At 37.6% G+C, this 19237-nt stretch overlaps 2 protein-coding genes across 3 annotated transcripts in view; both read left to right on the top strand.

Annotated features, from left to right (window-relative positions):
- kansl3 (KAT8 regulatory NSL complex subunit 3) overlaps positions 1-19237 on the top strand; it is a 340892-nt gene that overhangs the window by 62569 nt on the left and 259086 nt on the right. The gene's annotated exons all lie outside the window — the stretch shown is intronic.
- bmp1a (bone morphogenetic protein 1a) overlaps positions 1-19237 on the top strand; it is a 65028-nt gene that overhangs the window by 39491 nt on the left and 6300 nt on the right. For both annotated transcript variants that reach the window (XM_034870863.1, XM_034870862.1), the window contains exons 8-19: positions 1148-1263; positions 1408-1510; positions 2660-2776; positions 3182-3327; positions 4553-4748; positions 4986-5111; positions 5929-6089; positions 7057-7237; positions 8195-8320; positions 10167-10294; positions 11976-12189; positions 13695-13945. In XM_034870863.1, coding sequence (XP_034726754.1) covers positions 1148-1263; positions 1408-1510; positions 2660-2776; positions 3182-3327; positions 4553-4748; positions 4986-5111; positions 5929-6089; positions 7057-7237; positions 8195-8320; positions 10167-10294; positions 11976-12189; positions 13695-13945 — 1865 coding nt within the window. The remainder of the gene's footprint in view (positions 1-1147; positions 1264-1407; positions 1511-2659; positions 2777-3181; positions 3328-4552; positions 4749-4985; positions 5112-5928; positions 6090-7056; positions 7238-8194; positions 8321-10166; positions 10295-11975; positions 12190-13694; positions 13946-19237) is intronic.

A 19237-nucleotide genomic window follows, 5' to 3' on the forward strand; every position in this document is an offset into this window, starting at 1 on the left:
GACATGCAGCAAAGGGCCCCAGGTTGGAGTCATACCAGCGGAAGCTGCGTCGGGGAGTACACCTCTATATATGGGCACCTGCTCTACCAGATGAGCCACCCGAGTGTCTGCAAGTCTCTTTGTTTACGTGAGGAAGAAACTGAGTGGCTGATGTGAGGCATATCGGGGTGAGGACGAGGTAGTGAGTCTCCACATGTTCTTGGAAAAAATAAATCTTAGAAATCTCCCATTGATGCGGCATTCCTGGGAGGTTTTGTCATCCCCGGTGTGTGCCTGAGAGCTTGTTAATAGCTTAGTACTGGCAGACCTCTGCCAGGCATTATTACACACAACATATAGCTTAGGGCTCTTAGTTTTATTGCTTACACACAAACCTCAAGGGAGGCAATGAATGTGAACAGTCAGGCCAAGCAGTGGGTGGGGGGGGGGTATTTTCCTTATTCCTTTAGAACACAGCCCAAGGTAAAGATAACACAGAGTAATAATGAATGCATGCACAGTTCTCAAGATGGACATCTGAACATACAATCTACTCTCAATCATTTCCTGTCTTCTTAATTAAACACATCTTTCCCTACTTGGCATGAGCCTCGCTCAGTCGTTCCGCGAGGCTGTGTACAGGGTTTGGAATCAGTGCTCGCACACTTGCACACTTTACTTTTGCCAGTCAAACTCAGGGTGGTTGTTTTTTTTCACTGGCAAGGCGTACATAATGCATCACGTCCTCCAGAGGGCTTGGTTATTTATAGTGGGCCAGGTTTATTTTTGACTAGGCTCTGAGAAAGTGTCTCACACTCTCCTATTCCTTTGTGTGATCATCACTTGGAGTGTGTGTGTGTGTGTGTGTGTGGGGGGGGGGGGGGGGGGGGGGGGGGGGGGGGGGGGGGTGTACTTGCAGAGCAAATATTATCAGCAGATGTGCCTTTGAACATAAAAGAGCTGCCCTTTACTTCACATTGGGTCTTATAATCCCAGCATCTGTCTCTGCTGTGAGGTTTTCAGGCGATTGACTTTAGAGCTGATATGTGTGTGTGTGTGTGTGTAGCTTCAATTAGTGTCTAAGGTGTTTTCACGCGGACACTAATTAGCAGCGCATTGTCTTCATGACTCAGGCCTTACATGTGGGTGTGCGTGTGTTTGTGTGCAGGATGTGGGGACAGTCTGCAGGACAGCAGCGGGAACTTCTCCTCCCCTGGCTTCCCCAATGGATACTCAGCCTACATGCACTGCATCTGGAGAATATCAGTCACACCAGGGGAAAAGGTATGAGCGTATGAAAAAGCACCAGATTACCTTTGTGATAGCTGCAAAAAAACAAGCTGCACTGACTGTTTTCACTGATGCAGTGTCTCTGTTACTTATATATATTTAACCGTGTCAGTAATCACGCTCTCTTGGTCTTTTAAGATCATTCTGAACTTCACCTCCATGGATCTGTACAGGAGCCACTTGTGTTGGTACGACCATGTGGAAATCCGAGATGGATACTGGAGGAAGGCGCCTCTCAAAGGTCAGTTTGAACAAGAATATGCTGAGCTAGGGCCGCAACTAAATATTTATTCAAAGGATAATTTTGTTACTTTTCAATCTGGATCCTATCTTCCAATCTGTTGACTAACCTGAACACAAATATTTGACATTGGTCCAGTATTGAGCGAGAACGCTGGAACCGGGCTGCAACATAACCCCATAGGGCAAATGTTCATTGTCAGTTTGCGTCCACTATGAGTTCTGTTTTTGCCGCTGACAAACTCTGATTATTATTCTAAGTGTTTGACATCATTATGGAAAGGATCCCTACAGAGATAGACCTTTTTGTTTAACATTAAACAGCCCCGAAATCACCATCACCAAAACCACCAGACTCCATTTGAATAAACAAAACTTTTAGCGTGTATAGAGACAGCATACTTTCACATGTGAATGGGTGAATTAAGGCTTTATTTCAACCAAACCAGAGCGGTGGTTGTTAGAACAGTGGAAAGACGAACCAAGGCCTTTTGATAGTTGGTATTTTTCAGTCTCATGTTAAACAAAAATGATCTTATTCTTTAACAAAAAGGTCTATCTCTGTAGAGATCTTTTCCATAATGTTGTCAGACATTTAGAATCATAATCTGAGCCATGCTGGCAAAAACAGAACTTTTAGTGGATGGAAGTTGACGATGCGCAATTGCCCATTTATGTTACATTGCTGCTGGTTTCTTATGTAAAACTGGACCAATTTCCAAAATTGCTGTTCCCATCTGTCTTGTGTCACAGACACACAATCATGGGGAAATAGAGTCCAGGTGGAATACAAACAAAGTTGCCCTTAGATTACTTCATCTGAATTGTCTCAGTGAATTTCCCACTCTGTTGGTGTTTTTTTGAATATAGAGATTCCTCTCAATTTGTGTGTGTACTCTCTCAGTTGAAACTGCCCCTGGATCCTACTAGGCAATTGGTGATTATTTGCTCTGAACATTGTTTGAATTGTTTTGTAGTCTACCAAATCTTGAAGTTTCAGCATTTTTAATTTAATAAATAATGGGGTTGTTGGTTGTCTGTTGATAGTTGTATGTATAATTCTTATAGCTCTTTGCTTATCTTATCTTATTGCAGGTGTCGTGATAATAGGAGCTTGGTTAATATGTGTGTGTCTCCACCTGTCATCCAGGTCGTTTCTGTGGCGATAAGCTGCCTGAGTCAATCATCTCCACCGACAGCCGACTGTGGATTGAGTTCCGGAGCAGCAGTAACTGGGTGGGAAAAGGTTTCTCCGCCGTTTATGAGGGTAAGCACCCATTTCCCCGACCTCGTTGCACCCCGTTCCAGCTTGCCGCTCAGCTGACTGAAAGCATGGCCGGTCACACATCCAACAATGTGTCTAGATGCTGCAGTAATATCCGCAGCTTTTGGCTCCCCTACTGCTGATGTGTCGGGCCCTTTACGCTGCATTAATCAGACTTTTGGCCGGCCTTCACACTCGACTCCATTGTTTCCAGGCCGTGCAAAGGGATGATTTGTGTTGGTGTGTGTGGGGGTGCTGGTGGAGGCATTTCAGCTAATCCACATTGCGTAAATCAGAACAGCAAGCACACATTTTGTCAATTATTTTACTCAAAGGCCTTTGCTGATGATATTGCTGTCAAAGGAGCTTAGTATTGTTTTCTTTAATTGTTTTTACTGTCCAATATAGCCATCTGTGGTGGGGAGGTGAAGAAAGACAACGGCCAGATCCAGTCCCCCAACTACCCCGATGACTACAGGCCCAACAAAGTGTGCGTGTGGAAGGTTACTGTAGCCCAGGGCTACCACGTTGGCCTTACCTTCCAGTCTTTTGAGGTAAAGCACCAGTCCTTTATTTAATAATTCAAATGTTTTTGTCTGACTGTTACAACCGGCTCACAACAAAGAGGGAGATGCACAGCAATGTAACAATGATACAGTGACATTCGTTAAATAATACTGCAAACAAGACAGGATGAGATGTGATGGTCAGTATCTGTGATGAGTGATGGTGTATGGATGTAGTGGAGAATGTGAGGTGCATGTTGTCGGTAGTTAACGCAGGGGAAAACTAAGCAGAGAGAAAGCATGCTGGTGCACAGTCTTGGGGGAGGCGGGGTAAATAGCCTGGGAGGACCAGCCAGGTGCTCCCAGTCATCTCATTATCGCCTCAGCTACACCTGCAAGTTGACAAGACAAACCACAGTACACGTCATGTATGACAGGCCCGGGGCCTGACTCCCAGGCAACCATGCCACGCACGTAGCCTTCCACCTAAGATACAAACCATATAACCCTAGACAAAACAACTAAGCGGAACCAATACCAAATGTCCTCACTCAAAAATGAATTAAAAACCACCTCACCACATACGCTCCAACGTAACACCCAATTCCCCGCCCTCCATCCTCAGGAAGTCCGAGTCCTAGAAGCTAATTCAAGAGAAGGAGACCACAGGAAAAAGGGAACAAATGTAAATTTAAAATTTAAAGAGATCACATTGCTCTCTGATGAGGGGCATTTGTAATTATTATTTGTAATTTATGCTACTACAGTCATTCAATTAAGTTTTTTCAAGAAGGTGCCAGTGCAAATGAATAAAACGCATAATTATTCATAAGAAAATGCCACAATTTGCCCAAAGGGTATTTATTCATCATCTGTAGTCTGTAGTTCAAAATTAATAAATTATTAATCTGCCAATTAATAGATAATGAGAGCTTGTCTTAATGTGTGGTTAACTAATCATGTTTCATTAATACTCTATTTAAATGCATTTTTTGATTGCATATATCTTTCACAAGTGGAAATAAGGAGATTTTTATCTTGGGACTTGTGGGTGTGAGTCAGCTGTTTTGCTAACCCCCGGCACACTTACAGTGATGTTGACTGATGTGATGTTGTTTGCTAAAAGCATTCCTGAACATCCCAGTTAGAGATGAATAAAGATAGGTCACACATTAAAAGAAAAATAGTGAGTTGTTTGGTAGCTTCATTGGTCTTTGGCTCAGAGCCTCCAGATAAAACCTTAAATAACATCCCACCCTCTGAACGTCCTCAGATTGAGAGACATGACAGCTGTGCCTATGACTACCTGGAGGTGCGCGATGGAAACTCTGAAACCAGTCCCCTGCTGGGACGCTTCTGTGGATACGACAAACCAGACGACATCAAAACCAGCTCCAACCAGCTGTGGATGAAATTTGTTTCAGATGGCTCGGTCAACAAGGCCGGCTTTGCCGCCAACTTCTTCAAAGGTCAGAGGTCGAAGGTTGTAAATTCTTTAGAGACAATGTCAACATCTGTTTAATATGTGTAACATGTAACATCAAACCCTCTGTCTGTCCTTATCTTTCAAACATTCTGGCGGTATATTTCACTTTCACCGTTTCTCTGTCTGGCTCCGCTGTTGTTTTGGAGGGTTTTATTTCTTGTGAGTCACCAAAGCCAGGGGGGCCGGCAAAAAGGGTCCTAACATACCTTTGTGTTTTCAGAGATGGATGAGTGCTCCAAGCCGGACAACGGTCGCTGTGAGCAACGCTGTGTCAACACCCTAGGCAGCTACAAGTGTGCCTGTGACCCGGGCTATGAGCTGGCTGCAGACAAGCGCAGCTGTGAGGGTAAGTACAGCCCTGCTCACCATGTAATTTACATGCTTACACACTTTACACACTAAGCCACCCAAATACAATAAGTACATTCATTCTTAAAGCCAGGAAAGATGCCAAGAGTGATGCTTGTGCCGGCCTGGAACTACCTTTTAAAGAATTAAAAGGCATTAGTTTTTATCTCAAATGATATGTAGTTGTTGAGGACCTAACTCTGAGTATACAAGCTGTACAATATCTGGTTGACCGCCATCCGCCCCTAGAGTAAGTCAGCTATGACTACAGGTTTGCTTCGTGCATCAATATTCAGCGTATGCAGTAGTTTTTTTAGGGCTGCAACTAATGTAACTATTATTTTCATATTCTGGATATATTGATTAGTTTTTTGGTCTCTAAAATGTCAGAAAATTATGAAAAATCAATCAGTGTTTCCTAAATCCCAAGATGACGTCCCCAAATTATTTATTTTTGTAAAGAAACTAGAAAATATTCAAATTTAAAAGGCTGGAATAAGAAAAAATTTCAATTTTGACCGATTATCAAAATAGTTGCTGATTAAATAAAAAGTCAACAACCAATCGGTTTGCTTTCAATAAAACAAGCAAATTAGCCTCATTTACAGACAGATAAAACAAAGGGAAACTGGTGGCTGACATCCAAATGGCAAATTTAAAAAAGGCACGTCTGCATCAAGCTATAAACTTGTTGTCCTTGTCCACACATCCTCATTTTATCTGTAATCTTGTAATTTATTTTAAGCCTCGTTTTTTTTTTTTTTGATTTTTGGACTCTCGTTAATGTAATTGTGTTGTAATTGTTCCCTGTCCAGCCGCCTGCGGGGGCTTCATCACCAAGCTGAACGGGTCCATCACCAGCCCGGGTTGGCCCAGAGAGTACCCCCCAAACAAGAACTGCATCTGGCAGCTGGTTGCCCCCACGCAGTACCGCATCACTCTGCTCTTTGACGTCTTCGAGACTGAGGGCAATGATGTGAGAACACGGCTTATTTTGAATCGGCACGGGGTGGGTTTGTTCTGTGTTCTCTCTCTCTCTTTCTCTCTCTCTCTCTCTCTACACTCTTCCTCTCCTCCTTGTGTTTCATAATTAAATGGAGACACTACAGGTGGATGGGGGAAATATTTCTGCTAAAACATGTCAACTTGAAACTTCCCGATTAATTACTTAAATTATAAAATTAATGTTTTTGTATTACAAGTTTTCTGAAATGTTGTCTTAAAAAATGCAAATGAAGCATTACAGAAATGGGAACACTAGATAAAGCCAGGTTCAAAATTATTGTTCATTTTGTTGGTATGTTAGAGTCAAAGGTTTTTACTGAGGGGATTTTGAATATCTCTTTTTATCACTCCGTAAATCAGAAAGTACTGTCAACTGCCACAAAAAACAAACATTCACGCCATGTTTTTAGGTATAAAATGTTACGTAAATCAAGCTATGAGGGATATCTGAACAAAGCCCTGTGGATACAGCTGCAGAATCTACACAGGAATGAAAGCGAAAGATTTGGTATGTGCGAGTGCTGCTGAAGTGGAGATTTCTGGAGTCTGGGAACAAAACCTTTTAAAGATATGGATTGTAAAATTCAGACATTTTGAAGACACTAGTGTAAAGAGTAAAACATTTTAACTTACGTATGTCGCCATGAAACTTCCCTGGTAATTACGTGAATTAAGACAATTATGTTTGTTTTACAAGTTTTCGGAAATTTACATGTTTAAATATGCAGATTAGGCATTATCTAATGCTAACTTTTGGTGAATTTAGGACAATTTTACAGACACACATAGACAAAATGTAGTAAAATAAACACCTACATGTGCCTTTTGGATGTTTTTTCTCCTTTAGTCTGAAAGAAGACATGCTATAGAAGCAAAATAGCCCAACACTTAACATTAAGCCCCTACAGCCTCTTCACATGCTCTGTTTCTCCACTCAGGTTTGTAAGTACGACTACGTGGAGGTGCGGAGCGGGCTGTCAGCAGACTCAAGGCTACATGGGAAGTTCTGTGGGGCAGAGAAACCAGAAGCGATCACCTCCCAGTACAACAACATGCGCATTGAGTTCAAATCTGACAACACCGTGTCCAAAAAGGGCTTTAAAGCGCAATTCTTCTCAGGTGAGTTCTTTTGACAGTGATGTGCACCGCTTCTCACTCAGTCACTTAGCTAGATAGCTTTTTGGACTGATGGTGGGTGTCCATATGCACCCCGCTTCCCTGCATTGCACGCTAGTGAGTTTCTTTCAGTTTCTCTTTACTGACCACTGATGAGCAAAAAACAGTCTACACCCTTCTACAACCGCGGTGGCTGCATCTGATTGGGTAAACGCGCCACGTGAGGCTGGCTGCTCTGGGATTTTAAAACCGATCATAATGGCGGCTCGTTCAGAATAAGATCTCGATTTTTACGACAAAAGTTCACCGACACGTGTCTCTGAAACATTTTAAGTGAGAAAGAACCTATGCAGTTGCTGAATCGGTCTTCACTTCAAATTGACAGTGGTCAGTTAAAGATTTCCGTCAGCTTTTAAGAGACGACAAGCCGCTCCTTATTTGCATAAGTTGGCAGGATTCAACTCTATGCAAATGAGGAGGAAAATAAATGTTTTTCAATTTAAAACAAATGCAATTTCCCAATACATTCTGTGGGTCTTTGTGGGATTATGTCGCTTTGTAGTCTTGTTGGCTCTCTTTTTCGTCATTTTTCTTTTGGGTTTCTGTGGTGATTTTGCGTCTCTTTGTAGTGGGTTTAGGTGCCTTTGTGGTGCGTCTCTTTTTCACATCATTTTTGGACCGTTTTTATTACCATATCTTTGTCTAAAATGTTGGCAAGGCTAGAAGGCCAGATCATAAATAAAAAGCATTCAAAAAGTTTAAAAACAACTTGCTAAAGAAGTTTAACAACAGTCATTAGACCTGAGAAAAGTCTTTTAGTGTCATTCATTAGGCTTAGATGGTGCCCAAAAACGCCTTGGGTGCTGCACCTAAACCTTATAATGGCGGGAAAACCCTGCACTTGGAGGCTGAAGATCTGTCAGTGTTGAAAGAAAAAAAAGTCCTTCTTTGCTTCCTCAGACAAAGATGAGTGCTCTAAGGAGAACGGTGGCTGTCAACATGAGTGCGTCAACACGTTCGGGAGCTACAGCTGTCAGTGCAGGAGTGGCTTTGTGCTGCATGAGAACAAACATGACTGCAAAGAAGGTATTTCACTCCAAACTCTTGTCTTATAGGTATGATAGTTTTTAATTTGTTCTTAGTTTTTATTTTTATTTTAGTTTAGACTTTTGGATTTCATTTTAGTTAGTTTTAGTGTGATTTCTAGTGTTTTAGATGCTAATTGTGTAGCTACATACAGGGCTTAAAATTGACACCTGCCCATCGCCAAATCCAGGTAAAAATTCAATTTGGCGTGTAAAACTGTAAAGTTGCTAGCCAATTTGGCTGATGATGAAAGAAGCAAACAACCCCGCGTCTCTTTGATTTGTCTGACTGCAAAAACAATTTAGCGGTATTGCCAGATTGGTCTGTTCCGCCAAAAAGTATGGGCAGTTTTGTGTGTGTTTTGCTTGGAAATATAGTCTTTATCTGGCAGCGCTGCTTGTAGTACTAGTCCTACATTTCCCATGAACCCTTTGTTGTGACGTTTCATATAACACAGGATACTTGCCCAGCATGCATGATCAATTACGCTCATTGCTGATCCAGATAAGACTTTTATGTCTGCCATCAACCCAAATAATAAATAAAGCAACATGTACATTAAATGTATTCAGTGGCATGCATGATCAGGTTTATTTTCCTTATAAACTATTTGGCTAGTGGAAAATCTGAAAAATCTGAATCTGATAATTACATGTTATTATACAACACAGTAATAAAGCAGATATCTTATTTATTGAAACATTTCAATATATATCTAGCTTAATGCTACTAAAATGTGCTAGTTGACAAGTAGCTAACGTTATTGCTAATTTAATGCTTGGTGTGTAACATTTTGTGATTACAGTATCGTTCAACACGCTCATAAAGTTATTAGTAGTATGATTGTTTTGACCACTTTTAACAGCACTGGGCTAACGTTAGCTGTACGGAGAGAAGATTAATCCAATGCTAATTTAGCCAGCTACCACACCACAGTTTGTCTGCTTCAGTCTCCCAACGCAAAGAGACTCAATTGGGTTGAGACAGCTGACATATAGCTAGCTAGTTACAGTTAGTTGATTGCTAGCTTGTCATTTTGAAAACGTTGTAGCAATCTATGGTTGTTTGATTGCTAACGTTAGCTCAAAACCATTCAACTGACAACCTTTATTATGTTTGATGCTAACTTGTAGCCAGCAGTGAACAAACTTGGTTAAGTAGGTTCATTTTCACTGTAATGACATTACAGAAATCTCTTAGCATCGTTAGCATCTTGTATGCTACTTGTCGCAAAGTGACTCATGCGCAACTCGCATCTGTATTTGTCGCAAATTGACGCATGACGAAGTAATGGACCCCTAGCAGCAGAACGTTACATATTGTACGTTTAAAGCCCTGGCTACATATAACACATATAGAGTACATAGTTGGAGAATATCAATGATTTTTAACGTTTGCTCTACTTTAGTGTTTGATGGGATTTAGCGGTTACGGCACGACCCAATCTCATGTCAAGTCTGATTCTGTGGTTCAATGTCACAACGAGAGTTGATGGGAATTCATGTCGTCTTTTCTTCTTTCAGTAATGAAATATTGTAGTTCAAAAAACTAAAACGGAAATGATTTACGTTCATGTTGATTTTGTTTTTATCAGTTTTTTAACCTGGTAATATAGTTTCAGTTTTTATTTTTATTTTGCCTCCGTTTACTAAAAATGTTTCACTGCTTATTTTCCTTTTCGTTTTTAGGTTTGCACGTTTATTCTCGCTCCTGCGATATTTCTCACAATCGTAACAGACATTAGGGTTTGATGAGCGCATGCTTACATACTTCAAAAACAGTGTGAGTCTGTTCCGTATAAGTGGGATACACAGGTACGTGTTGACCCAGTGATGTCTTTTTATAGCTGGCTGTGATCACACTGTGAACAGTGTGAGCGGTGTCATCACCAGCCCCAACTGGCCGGACAAATACCCCAGCAAGAAGGCATGCACCTGGGCACTCACCACCACTCCGGGCCACCGCATCAAAATCGTATGTGTGCCTTCGCTTTGTGAATAATTTCACCTGTCAGTCACTGTATTTATTTGTGTGTGTGTGTGTGTGTGTCTTGTTTGTGTGAATTGCTAAATCCACGGAGGACATCTGTGTTTATTGTGCTGCCGTCAGAAACTGTTACATCAGTCCTAACAATGATTTGTGGCTCCCCCCCCCCCCCCCCGTCCGTGTTGGTTTTGTTTTTCTGCTGTGTCACTGACATCAAGTAGATTATATTTAGCGTTCGCTGAAAGAAAATCAGTCACCAAGTTATAATATCAAAATATGTCCAGTGTGCCTCTTTTCTGAAATAATGCAACAAAAATTGGAAAATACATTGAGCAGATATTCTTTTCCTTCAGTCTTTACATGTTTTGTCCTACACCTGGCCTAGAAAACAGGGTGCTTGTGCAGGGCATCGTTTTCTCAAATATTTACTCTGCTAGTCTACCTGTGTGCTAAGAGAATTACAGTTTTTCCAGTTTTCTAGAAATAACACATATCACTGTCTATAGAATGTCCTTTTGATTAGAAAAAAGAAGCCCAAAACCCCTAATGTTTGATCTCAGTTTGGAAATCACTTATTTAAACTCATATTAATGAGTTAACAACTCCATGCATGTTTTAAACTACAAATGAGTGCTGTCAAACTATCAAAATATTTAATCGCAATTAATTGCATTAATGTCATAGTTAATTTGCAATTAATCACAATTTTTTTACCTATTCTAAATGTCCCTTGATTTCTTTTTGGCCCATTATTTTTTTCCTCATTTTAATGCTCTTATCAACATGAAATGGATGGAAATGGAAAAATGGATCGGCTCGTTTTGAGAAGATGTTTTTTTATTGAAAACAACATTGGCAAATAGCCTATATAGTGTTCAATTTCACACTGTCAATCTCACTTGGAGCAAATAATCTGTCACACAATGTAACACTGTCCATCAATAAAAGGCTGAAAAAAATACTTTGAAAGGGGGATGATCAGCATGGGCTGTGTGCTTGGCTATCAGCTGGTATTTCAGTAGGGGGGGGTATTTCAGACTGGACGTGCTGCGATGATTGCTCAGTTCACAACGACAAAACACACAGATCACGGTGCTCTCGTCAATGGAACATTTGGCAACTTTTGAAAATTAAAAATTTCCATTCAGAATCTCACTGGCGTCCATTTCTGCGTCTCGCTCTCTCTATCCACTCAAAACGTTACTACTCTTTCGCGAGCCCACACCAGTGTGGGCGGCGTGCCTGTTGTGTTTCCGGTCTAGCTAGATTCGGTGGATGTTGTAGTTTTTCTATCGTTAATAGTGTTTGTAACAGCATGTGAAAAAACTTCAAAGTTTGCTAGGCCAAAAAGAACGTTAATTGTCAACGTTAAAATGGGTTTGCGTTAACGCCGTTAATAACGGGTTTAACTGACAGTGCTGCTACGAACACCAACTTTTGCCTTCCAACAGGCGATTAGAGACCCTTCGTTTAGACACAACAGGCTCAAGAACTCTTCATATACATGAGTTTATCCTGTTGCTAAACCCAAATCAGCATGCTTCCAAATAAGATCTGGATCCGAGGATATCAAGAGACACGTTTCTTTGTCAATGCTGTTGATGTGTTGTCATCTTTGAATAAAATTAGACTGTGTGTAAATAATACTCATCATCTTGTTTCGTGGCAGGCCTTCAACGAGCTGGACATGGAGGCCCATCTGGAGTGTGCCTATGACCACATTGAGATTTACGACGGGCGAGATGGGAAAGCGCCGAGTCTGGGTCGCTTCTGTGGCACCAAGAAGCCCCCGCCCATCATGTCTAGTGCCAACAAGCTGTTCGTTCGCTTCTTCTCTGATAACTCTGTGCAGAAGAAAGGCTTCGAGGCTTCCCATACGGCAGGTAAGAGTGGATGCTGTTCCTCTCTCTCACTCTGTTTCTCTTCCTGCTTTAGAAAACACTCTCGAAGCCTTCATGTTTTTGGGACATTAAGTTAATTCAAGTTCAATTACTCACATATCAAACTTCATAATGGTATTTAGATGTAATGCTTACAGCATTTAGTTTTAGTCCCAATACTCCCCACCCTGTCTGAGAATGATTATGACTCATATATACCCACAGAGCATGTTAAAGGATCCTTTGTGTCTGTAAGACTGTAACACAGCAAATGAGCCACAGACCAACAACGCTGGCTGATGGCTACAAAATGTCCAACTATAGGCTGTGAAAATAGTGACGTGTCGTGACCTATTGGTTTGTGGACAGCCGTTTTGATGCATCGATGGCATCGCCATCTTGTTTTTAGTTAAAAAAAAGGCGCTAAGCTAAACGCTAAAGAGGGAAAGTTGATTTTCAACCCTTCTGAAGTAAGTCATCCGGCGGAGATTCACCGACTGGTGAACACAGACGTCCGGGTACTGGTACCGTTCATCTGCATCTACGGAATAAAGAAAATCTGCACGCTTCCCTTTAAGTTAACAGCTAAGGCTAGCTCTAGCTAACTAGGTATATACTAGCAAGCTGGACAACATATTTTTAGGCGACTGAAATGTTCCAGTTAACAGTGACAACATCCGAACACAAGTAGAGGTCCATTTTAATGTCCATAGAGTTAGCATGGTTAGCATCGCTAAGCCTCAGTCCTGATTGACAGGTCCTAAAGCATCACCTGCTTAATCGTCTATTTTAAAATAATTGAAACCATAGTTTACAAAATGAACATAATGCTCCTGGACTTGGAACTAACAATTGAGACCATAAACTTGTTATGAAAATATTTATTGAGGTAATAAATCTAGTGAAAAATAGGGTTATTTTTTATAGGCTTCTACAGAAACAGACTTCTTAAACCAGTTTTTTATCTCTTTATTTTTCCTTTTTAAGCAACAGAACACTCCCTGAGAAAAGACCTGAGAGAAAAAATTTAAATAATTACATGTAAGTAACTGAAATAAATTACATAAAATAAAGTTAAAGAAAATAAGTCTTGTGAAACATGTTTATACAAACTCAGCTATAAAATCAATACAAGTACTTAGACTAACAAATCAAATTAAGTTAGAATCTACCCAAATGTTGGCACTGCAGTGAAGCAGATTCACTGAAAACATATGACATTTTCTGCAAACTCCATAATCTGATCTGTTACAACAACCCGTTGCTCCCCCTCCTAGACACCCAGATATTGTGCAATACATGTCCATCTCTGCAGGAAAGGGTCCATTTTTGTTCCATTATATAGACTCTTAACAAAAACAGCTCTGGCTCTGGAGAGACCTCAAACCCCATCATGTTTTTATTTTATTTTTTGATAGAATGCAGCTTTGGCTTCACTTTTCAGGCCCTGGAGGGTCGTCCATTATTTTTTACAGTCTATGTGTCCAACTCATCTCTTCTATTTGCAGAGTGTGGAGGTCGCCTAAAGGCTGAGGTAAAGACCAAGGACCTCTTCTCACATGCCCAGTTCGGAGACAACAACTACCCCGGAGCCTCGGACTGCCAGTGGGTGATTTCGGCGGAGAAAGGCTACGGCGTGGAGCTCATCTTCCAGACCTTTGAGATCGAAGAGGAGGCAGACTGCGGCTATGACTACATGGAGCTCTTCGATGGAGCCAACACCAAGTCTCCACGGCTGGGACGTTACTGTGGCTCAGGGGTGAGAACGTTTTCCTAAAAAAAATACACACTTTTCATTGAATGTCTTTTCTTTGCTTGTTGCAGCACTTTTTCCCTTCATTTCTCCAGTAAAACAGCAGGTGTATTTACACAATTAGCGCTTCTGTTGTGTAACGACCTTTGCAAGCTTTTCTTAAAAAGGGTGTTGTGAACAAGCCTGGGCTTATGATTCCAATGTGTCTCGCTTTAATAGACTTTAAGAGGAGACACGGAGGTGAATAGGGAAAATATTTTAACTAAACCATTAAACTTCCTCCTGTTGATAACTTACATTAAGACAATCATCTTATGTCTTAGACATTTTTCTGAAACGTTAAGTTTAAATATGCAAATTGAGCATTATCTTCTTAAATATGCACTAATTTGATAATATATGTCTAGAACAGAAATATGAACATTCGATACAGCCAGTTTCAAAATTCTTGTTTAATTTTGTTGACAGATTAGAGTCAAAGTGTATGGGGCAAAACATTTTGACTAACATATATCAAAAATTTCTACTGGGACTTTTTTTTAAATCAGAAAGGAATTTGCCTTTGTGGTTGCGGCATCCACATGAAATACTGTATACTATGACTTTTTAATGACTTTTTTTTTAACATGCTACACTTTGACTTTGAGAGTTTTGACATACTGTGACTTTTTTCAACATCAGAATCAAAATCAAAAAAAGGATTTATTGCAAAGTAAAGAATTTGCCTTTGTGGTTGTTGCATACATCATTAAACTCATCATACTAAACATGAAAATGCAGAAACCAGTAAATGTAACTGTAACTTAGAAGAAACTTAGCAATTTAGAAGAAAGAGGCTGAATAGTTTAGTTCAGGATGTGCAAATGTTTGCTATAAAGTTTCGGGGGGGTTGAGAGTCAAGGTCACTGGGGCTCCCGGGACTTCTTAATGAGGCTGACTTCAGAGGGTAAGAAACTGTTTTTGTGGTGTGAGGTTTTGGTCCCTGAGGGACCACAGCCTCCTGCCTCCTGAGGGGGCAGATTCAAAGTGCCACAATTGTTTCTGCCCGCCTCAGCGTCCTGGAGGCGTGCACTTCCTGGAGAGACGGCAGAATGCAGCCAATCACCTTCTCATGATACGCTGCACTATGACTACTATGACTTTTTTTCAACATACTATACTATGACTTTTTTATTTGTATTTTTCGGCACGCTATACTATTACTTTTTTGTGACATTTTTTGACATACTATACTATTCATTTTTTTTAAATACTAACAATACTATGACATTTTATGACTTTTTTTGACATACTGACTGTACTACATGACTTTTTTTGATATACTATACAATACAATAATTGTCTTTTTTTGTGACTTTTATTTCAGCATACTATTTTTTTTAATACTTTGGAATTTTTCCGACATACTATACTATGACTTTTTTGACATACTATACTATGACTTTTTAGACTTTTTTTCGACATACTATACTATGACTTTTTTCGAGATACTATTCTATGACTTTTTTTGACTTTTTTTGTACATACTATACTATGAATTTTTTTGACTTTTTTTTTACATACTATACTATGACTTTTTTGACTTTTTTTCGACATACTATACTATGACTTTTTTGACATACTATACTATGACTTTTTTGACTTTTTTTTTACATACTATACTATGACTTTTTTGACTTTTTTCTACATACTATACTATGACCTTTTTCAACTTTTTTTCGACATACTATACTATGACTTTTGCGACATATTATACTATGACTTTTTTTCGACAGACTATACTATGACTGTTTTCAACTTTTTTTCGACATAATATACTATGACATTTTTCAACTTTTTTTCGACATAATATACTATGACATTTTTCGACATACTATACTATGACTTTTTTCTACATACTATACTATGACTGTTTTTGACTTTTTTCTACATACTATACTATGACCTTTTTCGACATACTATACTATGACTTTTTTCGACATACTATACTATGACTGTTTTTGACTTTTTTCTACATACTATACTATGACTGTTTTCAACTTTTTTTCGACATACTATACTGTGACTTTTTTCGACAGACTATACTATGACTTTTTTCGACATACTATACTATGACTGTTTTTGACTTTTTTCTACATATTATACTATGACCTTTTTCAACTTTTTTTCGACATACTATACTATGACTTTTGCGACATATTATACTATGACTTTTTTTGACTTTTTTTCGACACACTATACTATGACTTTTTTGACTAATTTTTTCGACACACTATACTATGACTTTTTTCGACACACTATACTATGACTTTTTTCGACATACTATACTATGACTTTTTTCTACATACTATACTATGACCTTTTTCAACTTTTTTTCGACATACTATACTATGACTTTTTTCAACATATTATACTATTACTTTTTTGAAATTTTCTCGACATACTATACTATGACTTTTTTCAACATACTATACTATGACTTTTTTGATTTTTTCAACATACGATGCTATGACTTTTTTTCGATATACTATACTATGACTGTTTTAGACTTTTTTTCAACACACTATACTATGACTTTTTTCAACAGACTATACTATGACTTTTTTGATTTTTTCAACATACGATGCTATGACTTTTTGTTTCGAGATACTATACTATGACTGTTTTAGACTTTTTTTCAACACACTATACTATGACTTTTTTCAACAGACTATACTATGACTTTTTGGATTTATTTCGACATACAATACTATGACTTTTTTTCGACATAATATATTATGACTTTTTTCGACTTTTTTGACATACTATACTATGACTTTTTTCGACTTTTTTTTTACATACTATACTATGACTTTTTTCGAGATACTATTCTATGACTTTTTCCGACTTTTTATTTACATACTATACTATATTTTTTTCAACATGCTATACAATGACTTTTTTCGACATACTATACTATGACTTTTTTGTTTACTTTTTCCAAGATACAATACTATCACTTTTTTTCGACAGACTATACTATGACTTTTTTTTTAAACCTTTTTTCAACATACAATACTATCACTTTTTTTCGACATACTATACTATGACTTATTTCGACATACTATACTATGACTTTTTTTTTTTTTTTTCGACATACAATACTATGACTTTTTTTCGACATAATATACTATGACTTTTTTTGACTTTTTTTCAACATACTATATTATGACTTTTTTCGACTTTTTTCGACATACTATACTATGACTGTTTTTGAATTTTTTCTACATACTATACTATGACTGTTTTCAACTTTTTTTCGACATACTATACTATGACTTTTTTCGACATACTATACTATGACTGTTTTCAACTTTTTTTCGACATACTATACTATGACTTTTTCGACATATTATACTATGACTTTTTGACTTGTTTTCGACATACTATACTATGACTTTTTCCGACATACTATAATATGACTTTTTTCTACATACTATACTATGACCTTTTTCAACTTTTTTTCGACATACTATACTATGACTTTTTTCAACATATTATACTATGACTTTTTTTCAACACACTATACTATGACTTTTTTCGACAGATTATACTATGACTTTTTTGACTTTTTTTCTACATACTATACTATGACCTTTTTCAACTTATTTTCGACATACTATACTATGACTTTTTTCGACATATTATACTATGACTGTTTTTCGACAGACTATACTATGACTTTTTCCGACATACTATACTATGACCTTTTTCAACTTTTTTTCGTTAACCTTTTTTCAACATACAATACTATCACTTTTTTTCGACATACTATACTATGACTTTTTCCGACATACTATACTATGACTTTTTTGTTTTTTTTTCGACATACAATACTATGACTTTTTTTCGACATAATATACTATGACTTTTTTTGACTTTTTTTTAACATACTATATTATGACTTTTTTCGACTTTTTTCGACATACTATACTATGACTGTTTTCAACTTTTTTTCGACATAATATACTATGACTTTTTTCGACATACTATACTATGACTTTTTTCGACATAATATACTATGACTTTTTTGACTTTTTTCGTCATACTATACTATGACTTTTTTTAAATTTTTTCCGACAGACTATACTATGACTTTTTCCGATATACTATACTATGACTTTTTTCAACATATTATACTATGACTTTTTTGACTTTTTTTCAACACACTATACTATGACTTTTTTCGACAGACTATACTATGACTTTTTTCTACATACTATACTATGACCTCTTTCAACTTTTTTTCGACATACTATACTATGACTTTTTTCGAAATATTATACTATGACTGTTTTTCGACAGACTATACTATGACTTTTTCCGACATACTATACTATGACTGTTTTCAACTTTTTTTCGACATACTATACTATGACTTTTTTCGACATAATATACTATGACTTTTTTGACTTTTTTCGACATACTATACTATGACTTTTTTGTTCACTTTTTCCAAGATACAATACTATCACTTTTTTTCGACATACAATACTATCACTTTTTGGGATTTTTCTCAACATACAATACTATGACCTTTTTTTCAACATAATATACTATCACTTTTTTTTACTTTTTTTCAACATACTATATTATGAATTATTTCGACTTTTTTCGACATACTATACTATGACTGTTTTCAACTTTTTTTCGACATACTATACTATGACTTTTTTTGACATACTATACTATGACTTTTTTCGACATACTATACTATGGCTTTTTTCTACATACTATACTATGACCTTTTTCAACTTTTTTTCGACATACTATACTATGACTTTTTTCGACATATTATACTATGACTTTTTTGACTTTTTTCGACATACTATACTATGACTTTTTTGATTTTCTTCAACATACCATGACTTTTTTTCGACATACTATACTATGCCTTTTTTCGACATACTATACAATGACTTTTTTCGACATACTAAATTATGACTTCTTTTTACTTTTTTATGACATACGATGACTTTTTATCAACATACGATGACTTTTTATCGAGATACTATACTTTGACCTTTTTCAACTTTTTTTCGACATACTATACTATGACTTTTTTCAACATATTATACTATTACTTTTTTGAAATTTTCTCGACATACTATACTATGACTTTTTTCAACATACTATACTATGACTTTTTTGATTTTTTCAACATACAATGCTATGACTTTTTTTCGAGATACTATACTATGACTGTTTTAGACTTTTTTTCAACACACTATACTATGACTTTTTTCAACAGACTATACT

Source organism: Etheostoma cragini, chromosome 5 (genome assembly GCF_013103735.1).
Source record: "Etheostoma cragini isolate CJK2018 chromosome 5, CSU_Ecrag_1.0, whole genome shotgun sequence".
NCBI lineage: Eukaryota > Metazoa > Chordata > Actinopteri > Perciformes > Percidae > Etheostoma > Etheostoma cragini.